Source organism: Fukomys damarensis, unplaced genomic scaffold (genome assembly GCF_012274545.1).
Source record: "Fukomys damarensis isolate Sample0158 unplaced genomic scaffold, DMR_v1.0_HiC HiC_scaffold_30, whole genome shotgun sequence".
NCBI classification, from domain to species: Eukaryota; Metazoa; Chordata; class Mammalia; order Rodentia; family Bathyergidae; genus Fukomys; species Fukomys damarensis.
This window is the reverse complement of record NW_022900942.1, coordinates 27,204,341-27,221,474: the sequence shown is the minus strand read 5'-3', so window position 1 is coordinate 27,221,474 and position 17,134 is coordinate 27,204,341. Positions and strand designations below refer to the sequence as shown.

Here is a 17,134-nt window from a genome sequence, read left to right as displayed (position 1 = left end):
GTGCTTGTGTGTAATACTTTGTACTTTTCCAAGAACTTTTTAATCAGCTGATTTGAAACTCTCAGGAATCCTCTCAGAAAGACAGGGAAGATGTTATTATCCCTACTTTAATAGAGGCTCTGAAAGCAAGCTTCAGACCAGCCCTGGAACCTGGATGTACTGCCCTCAGTGACATCTGCACATATGGCACAAGCCCTTCTCTCCCAGGAGTGCCAGTGTCATCTGCATGATAAGCACAAAAAACATTGAGCACCAACACAAGGCAGACCGCCCTCCATACAAAGAGCATATTTGGTACACAACTAAATTCATAGATGTGTTCATCATAAAGTTTATTTTACAATTTAAATCCTGTGTGAAAAAATGAGTTGCCAGATTTTCAAGACAGAACAATTAATTTTGGTGTCTGATACAAGAAATGTAAATGTAATTCTCTTCAGAAGCTTCAGTGGATGGATGTCTTTGTCCTGGTGTATTGTTGGAATCTTTTTAGGAAGAGAATGTAAAATTAGCTTTCTTACTCTATCATACTGAGAACTATATGTAGTGAGGAAAGTAACTGCTAAAGGAAAATAATAAGTATTCAACTTCCATGCATTCATTCCCCAAAAAAGCACAAACAGAACTATCTCAGCTTCTTATCTCCATCTCCATCTAGCCAGGTTACAAGGCAGGCAAGAGGATGGGTGTCATAGGCTAGGGGCCACATTTTGAAATCTATTCCTTGGGAAATCTGTTGCTTAATTAAGCCTGTTGAACTTGCATACACACTGATGAATATCCTAGCTGGTAGTAGACTCTTTAGAATCCAGATCTTCTAGAGCCGACAGAAGAGAGTAGAAGGAAACGTTTTCAGAGTAGTTCCCTTGTACCGCAGTTCATCCTAACTGAAGCCATCACTGGAATGCTTTCCCTCCTCTGGACTTGCCACTCACTCTTCTGGTTGTTCCTGTGTCTCTCGTTTCTATTCAGAAATCCATACTCAAGCTGTCTTCTCTGACCATCTCACATAAAATCACTCCCCAGAAATCTGCACTGTCTATGGATCCCTTTTTTGCACCCACAGTCATAACAGTTATCTGTGTTTATTCACTTCTTACTGCCTATTGCTTCCACGAGGTTGGAAGCTCCAGAATGACACTGGAAAAGGAATTCTTGCTTTATATACAGGTATTTTCTTAGCACTTAAAATGCCTGACACAGAGTAGGTGCTCCAGAAGTGTCTGCTGAATGAGTGAGCAAGTGAACTAACAAGGAGCGGGGTGGGAAGAGGAAGAAGAGGGAAGAAGGGTGGGAAAGAAGAAATTTTAGTTTGTTATGGGTTGTAGTGCTGATGATGTGTTATGGATTGTCTTTGTTAGCTTGTATCAGAACATTGTATCCTTGTCTTTATGTTGATGATTGTCCAAATATTGACAAGAATCAGAATTCATACATGATTTTATCAGAATAAACACTGCCTAAAAAGCATGGAATTATGTAGAAAATTAAATGAAGGTGGACCTAAAAACTAGGATCAGACTGCACGCAGTATGAATTGTCTTTAGAACATTAAGATATATAAATATGATGTGTCAGATTCAAAACAAATGATATTTAAAGAGTAGCTATTTTAGCAGAGCGTGGTGGTGCACACCTGTAATCCCAGCACTTGGGAGACTGAAGCAGGAGGATCACTGTGAGTTCGAGACCAGCCTGGGCTACATAGCAAGTTCCAGGTCAGTCTCAACTACATAGTGAGACCCTGTCTCAAAAAAACAAAAACAAAAAAAAAACAAAAAAAAACAGTAGTTATTTTGTTTTGGGATATCTATTTGTGTAATTATATCTTATCTCTTTATGGTTAAGAATAAGCATGATAAAAGTTATAAGGTCTGGCAACATTTTACTGAGGATAATATGTTTCATTGGCTTAGTCCAAAATAATATCACCAGAAGTATTCTCTGCCAGAATTCATACTATTCACTAAAAAGCAGCCCATTCTCTGAGTGTGAGGCCATCACAGCTATTTCTGTATATATACAAAGGCCAGTCTGTTTTGCCTCATAAAAAAATTCTATACCTTTTCAGCAGCTCCAAGTCAGGGCTCTGAATCTAAGCTTCTTTACAATGTAGCAAATACTGACTAGTCTAATGACTACTTAAAAATATTGTGTTTCGAGGGATTTACCTCAGTGGTTCTGGCACCTGCCTTGCAAGCACAAGGACCAGAGTACAATCCCTGAGCTGACTCAGACCCTGCTACTGCTCTGCCTCGTAGAGAAGTCATTTGTATGTAATTTAAAGAAGTTCTTGCCCAAAAGCACTGTATAGTAAGGGGCAAACCTAGTGACTCCTCACTTGAAGATATCCAGAATGCCATCAGTCCAATTCTATATATTTTTTAAGAGTATCAGTTTACTTCGCTTTCTGCTCGTATTTCTCCACAAAGATTTTAAAAACATAATTAGGCTTTTTAGAATGTCCAATATATGCTATTTTTGGTTTGGGTTTTTTTGTTTGTTTGTTTGTTTGTTTGTTTGTGTTACTGGAGATCAAACTCAGGTCCTTGTACTTGCAAGACAGGCGTCTGAACCACTGAGCTAAATCCCCGGCCTCAGTATATGCCATTTTGGCATGAATATTCAAGTGTCAAAACCAGTATATCTTAACTGGGGAGGGAGAAAATACACTTATGTAAAAGACTGAGAAAAGTGACATAGAAAAAACATATTTAGTGTGTGTAACATGATTTCTTGACTATCAATATAGTTGTTTCCCAGGGTAAAAACTAATTTCAGTGCTAATTAGGCTTAATCAGTTCTAGGAATTGCTCATGTTTTCTGTAGCTAGTATGTAAATTTTTTGTGGAAAATATGGAAAGTGAGTATTTTAAGATTTATGATTCATGAAATTCTCTGAATGCTAGCTCAGTATACATGAATTAAGCATGCTGTTTTCATTATCTATATTTATAAATTTATCTTCCAGGCTGTTCCTTACTCCAGAGAATTTAAGCAGAAATATGACTACTTTAGGAAGAAATTAAAGAAACCTGTGAGTAATGTTCTCTTCCCAAAATGCTGTTTTCGGTCATTCCTAAGTCACCAAAGTTACTTCAGTGAGAAAGGACAACTTTGTTACTTTTACATGTGTACTAAAAATATTACCTTCCTTATTTCATTGAACTTTGATCCACCTGGATCTTCAATCTGAATTTTCTTTTTAACAGAAATGGTAAGTGAAGATTAACTCAGTATTATATATCAAATCACCTGAAGGGTAATTTCTTTTGTAATACAGAAGACAGAAACAAAGGATCTGTGGGAAATAAAATAATCCAGCACCTTAGTCAAAAAATCTGGAGAAAACTATACAATTGCATATAGTTGTCATATTTTAGAAAACCTGTATCCTAGTTAGGGAAGTGTACTTTTAACTGTAATATTTCATTCCAGTGTAAAGTTTATAACATAATTAGAATACTTGGCAGTACTGGACCCAGTGGAAATTACAGCTCTTCCTTGCAGCTTAGAAACAGAACACACTGTAAGGTTTTCATAGGTGAGCTATGAATTACAGTGTTGTGTTGCTCATAGTGCACCACACCCATGTTCTTCCACATTGCGCCTTCTGTGTACTTCTCATCCACTGCTCCAGTATCAGTGGTCTTAGTTTTCTTGTCAGTGTGCTCAGCAACAACTGTGGCACCACTAGGAAGGGAAGTGTCAGCTACAGCTGGGTTCACAGGGTTGGCTGAGCCTGGCGCCCCTCCTGTGCCATGCTCCTAGTGGATGCCTTGTGTTCCCAGGTCTGCCTGTGCTGTCACTCAGAGGTTCCTTCTTCTGTTCCAAAGTTCTGACTCAAGTACCTCATTTAGAATGACTTTTAAAGGTTATTTAAAAAGTTAAAAATCATTAAAAACTCAGATTTTGAACATATACGATTCTGTAGGTTCTTGTGACTCACCTGCATGTCCCCAGCCTCATTCTGGCACTTACACTGCTATGTTCTGCCTGGCCTGTTCACTCCTGGCACAAAGCCAGCCCTGCACCTCATCCTTGCAGGGGGGCCATTCTCACAACTTCACTCAAGTGCTATGTTATTTTAGCATCTGCGATGGCCTTTGAGTTACTTCCCCCACACTCAGCATAATCAAGGGTGCCACAACCCATGACAACAAAATGAACTTGTAACCTTGGTAGATCATACATGCTACCTGGAGTCCCTCCCAGAGATGAGAATGGAGAAAACAGTGGTCCCAACTTGGCCAGGTGGAGATAATTTGTAGGTTTTGATTACCTGGGCTGAAGTCTCCCTCCTTGTTGCAGTCTATGTAGAGGTGGCTGCTTTGCTTAGCAGTGGATGGAGAAGTACCCACATTACTTATAATATGGCAAAAGGATGGTTTTCTTCTACTCAACAGATTGTCTTCTGTGACTTGCATTACAGACTCAGCTTGATCAGCTGCACATGGGCATCTGTGTGGCCCTTGACACTGTGAGGCTTTCTGTGCAAAGAAGAAAATCCATAAAGGAAAAAAAAAAAATCTCAGTTCAAATCCCTGTCACTGCTCATTTGTTTAAAGCCTGCCATCATTTCTACACTGTGTTGATGGTTTTTGTCTTTTGAGTTGTTTTTTTTTTTCCTGTGAGGAAGCAAGGTATTTACTATATGATTATGAACCTTTTTTCTTCTTTGTAGGCTGATATTCCAAACAGATTTGAAATGAAACTACACAGAAATAACATATTTGAGGAGTCCTATCGGAGAATCATGTCTGTAAAAAGACCAGATGTCCTAAAAGCTAGGTTATGGATTGAATTTGAATCAGAGAAAGGTCTGGATTATGGGGGCGTAGCCAGAGAATGGTTCTTCTTACTGTCCAAAGAGATGTTCAACCCATACTATGGTCTCTTTGAGTACTCTGCAACGTAAGTATATGGGCTACGTTGGAATGTGTTTTCCATGGAAATGTTTTCATTTTTAATGAATTTAAACTTAATGAGAAAATAAGTAATTCATTTATGATACAAATCAGTACTGCTGATTTTAGTTCCCTTCCACTGCCACCCCTTTTAGATCTAGAACAGGTTCTGAGTCTACATGGTGAAATAATGTACTCTGTGAAAACCTAAAATTGATTCTTCTCTTGTCTTGTCTGTTGGGTTCATGGAATTGAAATTGAAATGTGTTTGGATAATTATGGTAAGGAACAAGAGGCAGTTTTCGTTTGTGATATTATATTAATTCAAGAAGAGAATTTGTCAGTGTCAGAATTCAGAAAAAGTCATTATATGAACAAGTTTAGTCTGAAGTCACACTCTATAAAGGCAAAGTATGTTTTGAGGACTCACTCTTGGGGCACAAGGGACCATGCCTGGTTTCTGTAAGGGGAAGATCAGGCAGTCCCTTATGTTAGGATCTCCTTAGAGGCTTGGAAACTAAGGCACACAGCAATACTTTCTTAGCAGCCAGACATTGGCTGCTTACAATACCGACCGTTTTCCTTCAGGTGGAGGATCCTCAAAGGCTCAAGGCTATCCCTGAATTCCCAGTAGTTATTGACCTTGCCAAGAGACATTTGGCACCAGACCAGCCCCAGGCTCTAAGAAGAGATACAAGTTCTTCTGTGTCTTCCCCCTGGTGCCAGCCTCAGGAGTGCTCATTTACAGGGCAGCTTCAGTACATCCTTCTCAGTTGATTTAGCCAAGAAATGCCCATTTTGGTGATTGGTGGTTGTTACTGAGTAGCATGAGAAAGCTTGCTATGTAAAATTGATAAACCTATTGAAGTGTGGGGCTGGGTAGCATACAAAATTCTAACCTATGTTCCCAAAGAAACCCCCTAGAGGAGTTTGTGAAGCCCAGTTTTAAAACTACTGATTATAATGATTGTGAGAACAGAGAACCATTGGGTACATTCAGACAGTTTGAAGTTTGCATTGCTGAAACAGCAATTGTGCTTCCTGGGCTCTTCAGGCCTTTTTCGGGAGAGTGATGGTCACATGTCCTAGGAGTTGAGCCCTTAGGTAAAAATCTTATCCCAAACCAAAAGCTTTTGAAGGAGTTAACCTTCCATCACCACAGAGACAATCTGAAGTGCTCGTGTCATTGAGAGTCTCTGCATGGGCCCCTTTATTATGTGAGCTTTCTTTTATATTCTCCAGATAGTTGGCTGAACTACTTGAAATTGACATTTTAACAGATCAAAAATAGGCACTCATCAGCAGTTATTGAAAGTTTTACTTACTCTGTAAGGTATATGTGTCAGTATTAGTAGACCTCAGTGGTTGGTCGCAGAAAGAGCTGACCAAGTGGTGAGTCACATTCTCTGGCTTCTCCCTGTTCCCACTAAATATAGAATTTTTGTGATTCCACTGTGTAAGTCAAGTGACAAGTGGCAAAGTAAAATTCAGATTCTTGAGTTTCTTTTTTAAAAGTGTGGTTAAGCTTTTCTTCTCTCTTTTCTCCCTAAAAGGGACAACTACACACTTCAGATCAATCCCAATTCAGGCCTCTGTAATGAAGATCATTTGTCTTATTTCACTTTTATTGGAAGAGTTGCTGGTCTGGCAGTATTTCATGGGAAACTCTTAGATGGTAAGTTACGAAAAAGTTTTGAAATAACAAAAAAATAGGACAATGTTGTTTGTAGTTCTGTTAGGTGTTTTATCTTTCACATTGTAGATTATAAATACAAGCTTCACTAGTTCTTTTTAATGAAGTAAATTATATTTATGTTTTACCCATAGTAATGGTCTTTCCCCAGTATCATATTGGGCACTGGAGACAAAGTATCTACCTACAGTTTAAAAAATTTTTGTCTCTGAAACACAGAACATTCTGTACTTATGTATTTTGTATATTTTCCAGAATAACTTTTCTTTAGTGAGAGCTAGATTTGGTGACAGATGGAACAGTTAATTGAAAAGTTATTTACAGTTATCTAACCCATCAATATCCTGCCATTGTTCCATTTTTTTCCCCAAATTATTTTTTAATGTAATGAGACTAGATAATTTCCAGGTAATGTTATAACTCAGCTAAGACCTTAATACTAGAGTCCCTACTGAAACATGACACAGAGTAACCTCCTTTTATTTAAAGCATATAAATCACAGAAGAATTTCAAGTTACATTAAGAATTAGAAATCAACCCTCTATCTGGCTGTATCATTGATATCATAGGCTTAGCATACACATGTTTATGGGCTTATTTTTTTAAAATAATACTTATAAGACAGCACTGCAGAAATTATCCGTGTGGAAAAATCATCAGAATTTTTTTTAAACTTGTGTGTGAAATGATTGAAAATGAAAGGCATTGAGTTTTAAGATTGACATGTCAGTGACCGTAGAGCGAGCTATTTGCCAGGAATTATATTAATTGGCTTTATGGAGCCTGAGCTATCTCAACAAATAATTTATATACCCTCTGTACGTTCCCTTTAGTATATTTTTACTGTTAACTGCTCATTGATTGTGATGTTCTGATTTCAGTGTTATATTTTGGAGCAGGGGAGGTAAACACTTTTTTCTGTTTCATTCTCCCCGTGTATGTTTGTGGCAGTAGCACTGAGCCATAGATTGTATCACCCTCTTCAGACTCCTACCTTCTTAGGGCAGTTTATTCACCTTCTACCAAGTGAAAAGGCACTGCTATTCCCGTGGAGCATGTAGAGTATAGGAGGTGGTCCTGACCTCAGTGAACTCATATTTTAGGAAAAGAGAAACAAAAGCAGAAGAATCACAGTGAGAGGTTCATGAAGAAGGAACACATTGAGTACTCAGGAAGGAAACTGACTTGACTGGAGGTGCAGGGATGGCGCCACCTCGGGGGCCAGTAGTGTGTGAGCATCAGAGGCCAGGGTATTTAGAAGAGCTGGGGCTGAGCAAGAATCAAGGCTCTCTGGTGGGAGAGATGGAGCAAAGCGAGTGCAGACAGAGAACTAAGAGATTGCCGTGGGGGTGCTCACAAAGGAGGGTTGCAGTGTGTGCCAGGAATAGCAGGACTGAGAGTCCCAGAGCCTATAGATGTGTGCAATGTGCAGGTCTTCAGCTTCCTAAAAATGAGAATGATCCTGTAGGCAGGGCACACTTTGCATGTCTGCCACCACCCCCTCCCCTCACCAGATGCTCAGTGTAACTCCAGTTAAGCAAGGGAGTTGGCCTGTGCTGTGGCCTCAGGGTGTAGGGGTGACAGTGGGGGAGGAGAGGCACAGTGCCCCATGAGTGGAGGTGTGTGATGTCCCTGCAGCAAGGCATCGTCGTGGGGAGAGTCATCCCTCTGCTCTGGCCTCCCCAAGGCCTCTGCTCTCCCTCAGTGAAGATTGTGTAGCCTTCTCAGGGGTCTCCTTCATTTCTCTTCCTGTGTTTTGTCCCCATCACTACCAGGGCAGTGATGCTGGACTGCAGATGGGATTTTCCTGGCTTCTCAGCGACTCCCTGCTGCCCTCAGGAGCAGCCCTTCCCTTTGTTCCTCACATCGTGCCAGCCCCTTCTCTGGCAGTACCTCCCTGGAACACACTGCCTCTGCCCTGTCTGACCGCTGACATCCCAGTCTGTCCCTCTGTCATGTGCCTCATTGGCAGATGCCTGCCTCATCAGAGACTCATTTACCTTCCCCCCGAAGCCATCTCCAATACTCTGTGCTGTACCGTGTCTGTCCGTATGCCGCTCTCCTTCCTCCCCTCTCCCCAGGTGCTTACTGATGTTCATGGACTTCCTTTAATTTTTCTGCCCTGGTCTCTCATTCAGACTGAAAGCAAATTAGTCTTTATTTCATGCTCTGCTGCACAGTTGTGTCAAAGACTTGAAACTACACAGTTTTTGCTATGTTTTAGGTTTCTTCATCCGACCATTCTACAAGATGATGTTGGGAAAGCAGATCACTCTGAATGACATGGAATCTGTGGTGAGTAACTATAGACCATTCTGCACCTTATGGGCAGGGGTGGGGACCGCCTTCACAGTCACAGTGATTGCTGCAGAGAACTCTTGGTTGTGAGAAATTAATTGATCTCCCTAATATTTTAATAAGCAAATTATTCACATTTTCTAAAATCATGGTGCTCAGTATAAGTACACCCAAATGTTAATTATCTCTGCTTATCCAGCACAGAATTTATGTGAACAAATTAAGTCCAAGGGGCATTTGAAGACCTCAGTGTAGCCTGTGTTTTTCATCCGAAGCTGCTAGTACTGAATGCCTAGAGATTCACTGACTGTCCCTCTGTTTTCTGATCTCATAAAAATGGCAGAAGCAAGGCCAAACAATAGGAAGAGTATCACGGTCATCCTGGGTGTGGAGGAGTCAGTAACCACTACAGAATGGGAGAGTCAGAAAACCGACACAGGAGTTCCTCCAGCAACTGTGTGGATTCACCATACTAGACTAGAAAAAGCATTTGCCCATTATCCTTACACTGGTTTCCCTGTTAATTTCCCTGCATCCTACCCTTTCCCTCTGGAGCCTGTGGGTGTGTACCACGTGCCAGTACACCAGCAGGGGCCTTGTGTCATGTGGGGAATTTGCAGCTCTACTTGTGTGAGAAAGCTCATCTCCCTCAACCTGTGTCTTGTCATAGCTGGTCTATGAGCCATGTCCTCCATACTGACCACATGGACCTGATGCTGCTTCTCCTAATCATAGGAAAGGGGAGGAGGAAGCCAGCACTGTCCTTGCTCCCTCCATTGTATATTTGGTCGTGGCTGGGCTGGATTTTCTGCCTGGAAGCCAGAACAGGCTTATTTTTTGTTTAAATTAAGAGTCTGGGAGCACAGAAGAGAACAGATGTGAAAAAAATTAGTGTTTAGTTAGAACATTGTCTCTTCCTTCCCATTTTGCTCCAATATTTTCACTCTTACAAGACAAAAAAAAAAATCTGTTAGTCTGTGCATGTTAAATTTTACAGACCTGGATGGTCAATCTGGCAAATTTGACCACCCTCCAGAAGTGTGGCTTCCACCTACTCCATAGTTGACTACAGACCCCTGTTAATACTGAAAGCTTTTGTTTATGTTTTAAAGGGAAAGAACTGGATTGAGGTGGAACAGGCACTTACATTAGTGAGTGAGTAGTGTAAATCTTGAGCATTCTGCATAGAATTACATTAGAAGGGCTTAAGTATTTAAAGGAGACACATGGGGGTTTTTTTGCAGGGGGGACCTTGCACTTATGAAGCACGCAGCTGAACCACTGAGCTAAATCCCCAGACCGAATTTTTTAATGCTTAATTTTACTTTGTATATCATTTCTGTAGGACAGTGAATACTATAACTCTTTGAAATGGATCTTAGAAAATGATCCTACTGAACTGGACCTCATGTTCTGCATAGATGAAGAAAACTTTGGGCAGGTAGGTGTGACCAACTCCATTAGCTCTATGGCTCTCAAAGAGCATTTTTGTTTTATAGGCTGTGGCACAACTGTGTTAGATGATTTATCACAGCTACCAGGAGGTTTTGGGTGAGCATCATCATCTCATTATAGCAGTACCTCAAAGTCTTACGGGAGCCAAGTCCTGGGTACAACCTTTTCCTCTCCCAGAAGTTATGGAGATTCTCAGAGGCCTCTGGGGTGTGAGCCTGGCACACCTACTTGGGAGCCAATCCAAATATGGTGGTTGGCTTTAGAATCTAGAAATTTGTGTGATTGTTTACTGAGAGATATGAGTCTGAGTCCAAGAGTGGTGATGTTCCGGGGGCATTGGAGCATTTTTTTTCTCTGCGCTATGATTTTGTTGTCATAGTGAAATTTGTGTCATATGACTCAGGTTTTTCTGGTGTTCCTTTTTTCTTTGTCTCCACACTGCCATTCAGGATGATTTATTTTACTGTCCCTTTTAAAGATAAAGTTTCCTGTCTGGAATTTTCATGATCGTACTAAGGGTCATAGAGTTTTGGTCTAAAATCTGAACCCTTGATTCATTGGTTCCCTCAGTAATAATGCTTCTTGGGAGGTATTCTAAAGGTACTATGTGACTTTTGCAAAATCCCAGAGATATTTCCTATCTCTCAGACCAAATCTACATGGTATTGAAATTAATTAGATCATAGAGCCCATTTTAAGGGTTGCTATATGAAAAATGAAATATAATTTTTATTGCTTCAGAGATTATCAAAAGTATATTCCACAGTTGACAAATGCATTTATGGCTCAGTGTCTTACTTGGAAGTCACGAAATAAGGTCCCTGCCCTCTTGGGGAAATTTTAAGAGATTTCTCAGAGAAAAGACTTGTATACTGCTAAATGTAAAGAATTAATGACATCTTGGAGCAAAAATTGTGGATCAAGAAAATGACCACATAAATATCAATATTACTTCTTGCATCCAAATCATATTTTAGAACCAGGAAACCAGCTACTAAGTGCATCTTGGGAGGGGTGGATCTCATGAAATCTGTGTTGTCCTTCACAGCTGGTTGGCAACATTTATAGAAAAACCTCAGGGACCAAGGAGAAAGCCCTTGTGGCTTTATGTAAATGACCAGTGAGTCCGTTAAAAATCCCTCCCCAGAGGTGAAGAAGCCTCACAGACAATGCACATTATTTTCCTGCCTGGGACCATGTAATGAGTGGGAAGAGGGCTTTCATTCAGCTGCCACACCCAGCCATGTGGGTCACAAGTGGCCTTCCAGTGCCTCCCTGCTCTCTTCCCCAGAAGTGGGGGAAGCCGCTGTGCTTTGGCTCTGTTCCCTTCCTTCCTACTTGATTTTCAGATTCCTCAAAAGGCTAAGCCGTGCTTTCTCTGCTGACCTGGCAAACACTGGGGTCCTTCTGCCATCAGTCTTCTGCCTGGGGCTTTCTTGTCCCACCCACACTAGTCGGATGGCCTCCTCACCACAGGAGGCACCAGTGGCATCTGTCTGTGCCTCTTACTACCAGCTCCTCCTCTGTAGCTCCCATCTTGACCTAGTCTCCAACTGCCCTGGCCTCAACAGCCTTCTCAACCACTCGTCAGCAAGGCCCAGGCTCCCAGCACTCCAGCCTTTTTCTCCTCTGCAACCCCACTTCTGCTCGCCTCATCCATGAAACGTGGGAATCTCATGCTCCATCATATGGAAATCTCAGCCTCCTGTGTCCTTGTTATTTCTCTTATCTGTACCTTTCCTTAGTCGTGCCCTGCTTGTTTCCAGTCTGAGTTGCTCTAACATCCTCCTGTCTCCATCTTGCATATTCTGGTCCTCTTCCCAACCCATTTTCTGATGTCCCCCTACTGTGTACCCCATGTGTAATGTTTCTGAAAGACAAACGCAAGCTTCCTCTCACCGTCTGTATAAATTTAAAACTTACTGGCATGGCTTATGCCCCATCATGACCCAACACTGCCCTCCCCTCTCATCACCTGACATCTCCTTCCTCTCACCTTCACTATCCTAGTGAGCCATGAACAGTGGCCGCCAGAGGCAGCTTGATGCTCTGTTGCTGACTCTCCAGATCTCATTTGCCCTCTCTCATTACCTCTGTCATACTGTCCTCTGGTCTTTACCTGACTTACTGTGCACCATAAGCCCCTTGAGATCTTCATGTCTCAGTGTTAGCAGGCAGTTGCCTACTAAGCAAATGGATGAGAGTGCTAAACTAGCTTTAAAAAAAAGTGTGAATAATGTAAGTAATAGATATCATGTGGAAAAACAGAACTGAATTTCAGTGGCTTTCTTTTTTTAAAGCTAGATCTGTGGACATCCTAATTGCCAATTTTCGAAGGACAGCACATAGATAGTCCCCTAGAACTATACATCCTTTCATTTTCAACTCATGTAGGAAGGGATAGAAATAAAGAACCAAAAAAGAAGTAACAAACAAGCCTCTTTGTGTATCCACCAACAGAAAACCATATGACCAACTCAGATAACACAATTCAGAATCAGTTAGTGGAGCCAGGGATTTAGCTCAGTGGTTCTGCTGCCTGCCTCACAAGCGCAAGGTCCCAATTTCGATCCCCAGTACACATACACACACACACACACACACACACTCACACACACACACACACACACACACACACACAATCTGTTAATAATACCAACAGTGGAAACAAATGAACTTTGGGAAATCTTCTGTAGGTACTATTTCCAACTAATAAGGGAAAACAAATGCAGGATGTTGGGTTTTAAGTAGATGCCTAATAAAGTTTCTGTTTATCATTATAGTTGGTGCTAATCATTCATTAAAAACAGTTCCCAGATCTCCCTAGTTAATGCCATGGACTCTTCTGACTTTTGAGTAGAATCAGAATGATGTAATCAGTGCAGACCCAGGAAATGAGAGAGATGATTAGGTGCTTGATTTGTTAAATTGCTCTCTCCCCACTTTTAGAGCACTAATCTGATGAACAAGGTACTAATGTGTCTGCTCCGCATACTTGTCAGGAATTTAGAGCAAATTAACAACCAGGTACAGTAATACCTTGGCTTACAAACTTAGTCCTCTCCATGATTCCAGTTTTAAACTGAATTGGATGAGAACTAAATCAAATTCAATGGTTGGTTTCAATGTTGACCTTATGGGAAAATTTGATTCAGTTCTTTTCCGATTTGGTTTGTGACCAGAATCAGGGAAAAAATTAAGTTCATGAACCAAGGTACCTCTTTGATCTCTTCTTTCCTGTTCACAGTCCACCACTGAGCCCTGTTTACAGTTCCTCCCAGATAGTCCTCAAATACATGTGCTCCTCTCTCTGTTCTACCAACAACTCCCAAGTCTAAGCTACCACTTTCTCTCATAGCTCCTTGTAAATCTCTTTGTATCTTCTTTGGTTCTTTTTATGACGCAAAGATCATTTCAGCTTATTAGAATGATCATGTCATTTTTTTTCTGCCAGAAACTTTCAGGGGTTTCCCAAGGCCCATGTGGTAAATGTCTGGGTCCTTAATCTGACCTGTGAGGTGCTATGTGGCTTCCCCCACTACTTGTCCTCTGGATTTGTTTTATATCACAGATTTGCTCATCGAGCTTTCTGTGTCAGCTCTTCTGGCCTTCTGGAACTTATCAGAAGGCCTCCTTCTTGCCTCAGGACCTTTTTCATGCTGTCTCTTCTGTTGGGAATAGGCTTCTTCCGTCTGAGTTCAGACATCCCTTCCTCTAGGAAGTCAGCATTTGGCTGATTACACCTTGGTACTTGACTGCTTTGAAACGCATTGAATTTGATACTCTATGCATTTTGATGTGAAAATTTTGTCCCATTACTCATAACTTGTTTGGTCTCAACACTGGTTTTGTATTCATTTTGCCAGCTAGAACTTACCAGTGCCAGTTGCCTCCTAAATCTACTACCCTTTCCAGCCAATACAGTTGGTTTGGTACTTGTTGTTTGTGGGATGCGTCCCACCTCCCAGAACCAGTTAACAAGCGCCAAAGTACCACTGTATTTCAGTGTTCTTTTCCATGTCTTCCTGATGGAATTACTGTGGGGGACTTTGCATTTATTTGTCCAAGTGTGTATTTAGCATCTTTGTTCCACCAGGCTGTCTCCATGACAGCAGCAGTATGCCTGCTGTTGGCTCATTGTCACACACTTGCCATTAGCATGGTTCTTGGCACATGTAGGCCCTCAAATGTGGTTGTTGAATCAAAAATAGGAGCACTGGCAGGGTATCCTTGCAAGCCTCTCAGCCCTCTGCAGAATGCTGGCCATGCTATGCAGTTGGTTCTAACCCAAGGTGGGCCTGTGCCCCCAGCTGCTAACTAAAAGTCATCTCCTCAGCGGGGCAGAGGCAGCACTGTGGGCACAGTGAGACAGGAGACAGACACGCACTCAGCCTTCCAAAGCGTTTTGTGCCGGAGCTCCTCTCATTTCAGTTACAAGCAATAGACCATGAAGCATGGTGGCTGTTGCTTCTTGTTATGGAGTTGCAGCTGTTGCCATTGTGTGAGTTGTTTTCTTCCTGCTCAGTGAGAATCTGGAGCTTCTCCTTTCTGGGATCTGCTGTGAACCTGTCCACTGAAGGAAGTTCAGATGCCGAGCAGGATGAATGGCTCTATACCTATGCACACACATGCACACACACACAGGAGAAGAACCTGTTAGAGTAGAACAAAACATTCCTTCTTTCACATCTGATGCAGGTCTGATGAGGTTATTTGGAGAGGCCGTGGGATGTGACCTTCAAGAAGCTGTGCTGGAGAAGAAGTACAGCAGCCCAGTAGGGAAATTCTTCAGGACAAGGCATGCCAGGTTAAGCACACTTCTTAACGGGGCACAGGCCCCAGGAGGCCATTGGAGGAGAATTATCTCAGGAGTTGCCAGGGCATGTGGCCCTTCCAGGGGCTGCAGTAGGGAATAGAATGTGCTGTGCATCCAACTGTTAGGATTTTGTGGTAGTAGGCGGCAGCGGGGAGAGGGCTGTTGGACAAAGGCTCCTTATGGGACTATAATGACAAAAAAAAGGTTGTGAGAAGGGAGTTGGTCAAAAGGCAGAAACTAGTTGTGCACTCGGAGGAGAGGGCCAGAAAGAGCCAGAAAAAGCCAGACTAAGAGCCTGGAGGTGGTGGTGGTGGTAGTGCCCAAGGCCACTCCAGGAACAGCCAGATGGAAGCTAAGGAAAATGGAAGGAAGAAAGCAAGAGGTGACCTGGAGGCCACAGTGCTGTCCTTGCCAAAGCTTTGCTGTCATCCTGGGGAGGCTAATGGAGGGCAAGTCAACCTGGCGAGGGACAGGGCTGGAGAGGGCACTGGCTGCCCCTAAGGCTGCACCCCACAGGGGCCAGTGTTTAGTGCTCATCACCCAGAAACGGGGTCTGCCTAAACCCCATGTGCTCAGTATGACCCACAGTGTTTCTCAGTTAAGCCCACAAACATTCCGTGTAAAGCATCTGTGGGAGGTCAGGGAGCTGTGATGCATACAAAGCTCTTGACCTGCAAGAGGGGGATTCTAGCTCTGTGAGGGTCCTGGTTTCCTTTGATCTTTATCAGAAAGATAGAGACGCTAATGCTCAGGACACCAGGACTGTTTGCTGTCCTAAGGTTTTTTCCATCAGTATTTATTGAACACCTACTTTGTGCCATACATTGTGTTAGTATCATATTGGATTCGTTGGGACCTAAGAAAATGATGATGATGCCTAAAAAGCCAATGCTAGAGGCAGAAGGATGTATTTAGTGTAGTGAGAAACTAGACAAGAGTGGCAGAAATCTACCCAAAGTGGAGGGGTGAAGACTGCTTCCCTGAGGAAAGGACACCTGGGCTCCAGAGCCAGCTCCATCTGGTTTCCTGCATGTCCTTCATCAGAGTGGTTCGCCTTCCTAGTGTCTGCTGCCTCCTCTGTGTGCCATGACACTGCCTGCAGATACTAATGTGATTAAGAGAAGCCCAGTGATTACCCTCCAGATTCTCCCTCCTCAGCACCCGGCTCCTGGCACCTCTTAAGCCTTCCGAGGACTTGCAGCCCTTATGCTGTTTTATCCTTCTATCCTGTGGCAGTGAGATCTGAAATGAAGTATGAGGTGTAAGGGAAATGAAAACACAAAGCTAAAGGCTGTAGCTTGGCAAAAGGCTCCGCAGGAATGGAGGCTGCCAAGAGAAGTGAACATATAGAGTCCAGCTTTGCAGACCCATGAACTAGGCCTGGCATCCAACTCTCTGCTTTTCACCAAACCTCTTGCTTAGCCAGAAATCGCTGCAGCCTAATGAGTTGGTTAACAAATGCCTAGCCCATTAGGCTCCTACCTGATGGGGTAATTCGGCAGTCTGACCTGTGACGGCCATAACATTCCATCTGCAACACAGGATGCAGTCTGAACCTTGGCCCTGGCAGCTAGCTTAAAAAGTAAAATTTGAACACTGGTCCTTGCTCTTAACTAAAATGTTGTCTCTGAACCCAAGAAGGACAGAAAGTCAGCACCACTGACAGTGTGACCGAGAAATCTGCTTTGGGGACCTGGGGGACTCACTCCAACATGATGGCCTAGGGAGAGAAGTAGCCCCTGAGCTGACTTCCCTTGGTAGGCCTTCCCCTGAGCACCCCTAACCCTCTGGGGAAGGAACCTGGTCCAGATCAGCCATGCACCCTCTTCATACCTGGGTCCTCCTTATTTAGCCTGGATGGTCAGGTCCCCCTTTTTTTTTTCCTTTCAAAACATTTTTAGAAGTTTTCTGACTATAAAATATTAACTGTTATAATTGAAATAGAACCAGTACAATAAAAATAC

At 42.5% G+C, this 17,134-nt stretch overlaps 1 protein-coding gene across 11 annotated transcripts in view; it reads left to right on the top strand.

The window, feature by feature from the left end:
• Positions 1 to 17,134, top strand: part of Nedd4l (NEDD4 like E3 ubiquitin protein ligase) — a 331,119-nt gene that overhangs the window by 297,512 nt on the left and 16,473 nt on the right. For all 11 annotated transcript variants that reach the window (XM_033757523.1, XM_010635462.1, XM_033757525.1 and 8 more), the window contains 5 exons: positions 2,972 to 3,037; positions 4,685 to 4,914; positions 6,461 to 6,582; positions 8,826 to 8,896; positions 10,245 to 10,340. In XM_033757523.1, the coding sequence (XP_033613414.1) occupies positions 2,972 to 3,037; positions 4,685 to 4,914; positions 6,461 to 6,582; positions 8,826 to 8,896; positions 10,245 to 10,340 (585 nt within the window). The remainder of the gene's footprint in view (positions 1 to 2,971; positions 3,038 to 4,684; positions 4,915 to 6,460; positions 6,583 to 8,825; positions 8,897 to 10,244; positions 10,341 to 17,134) is intronic.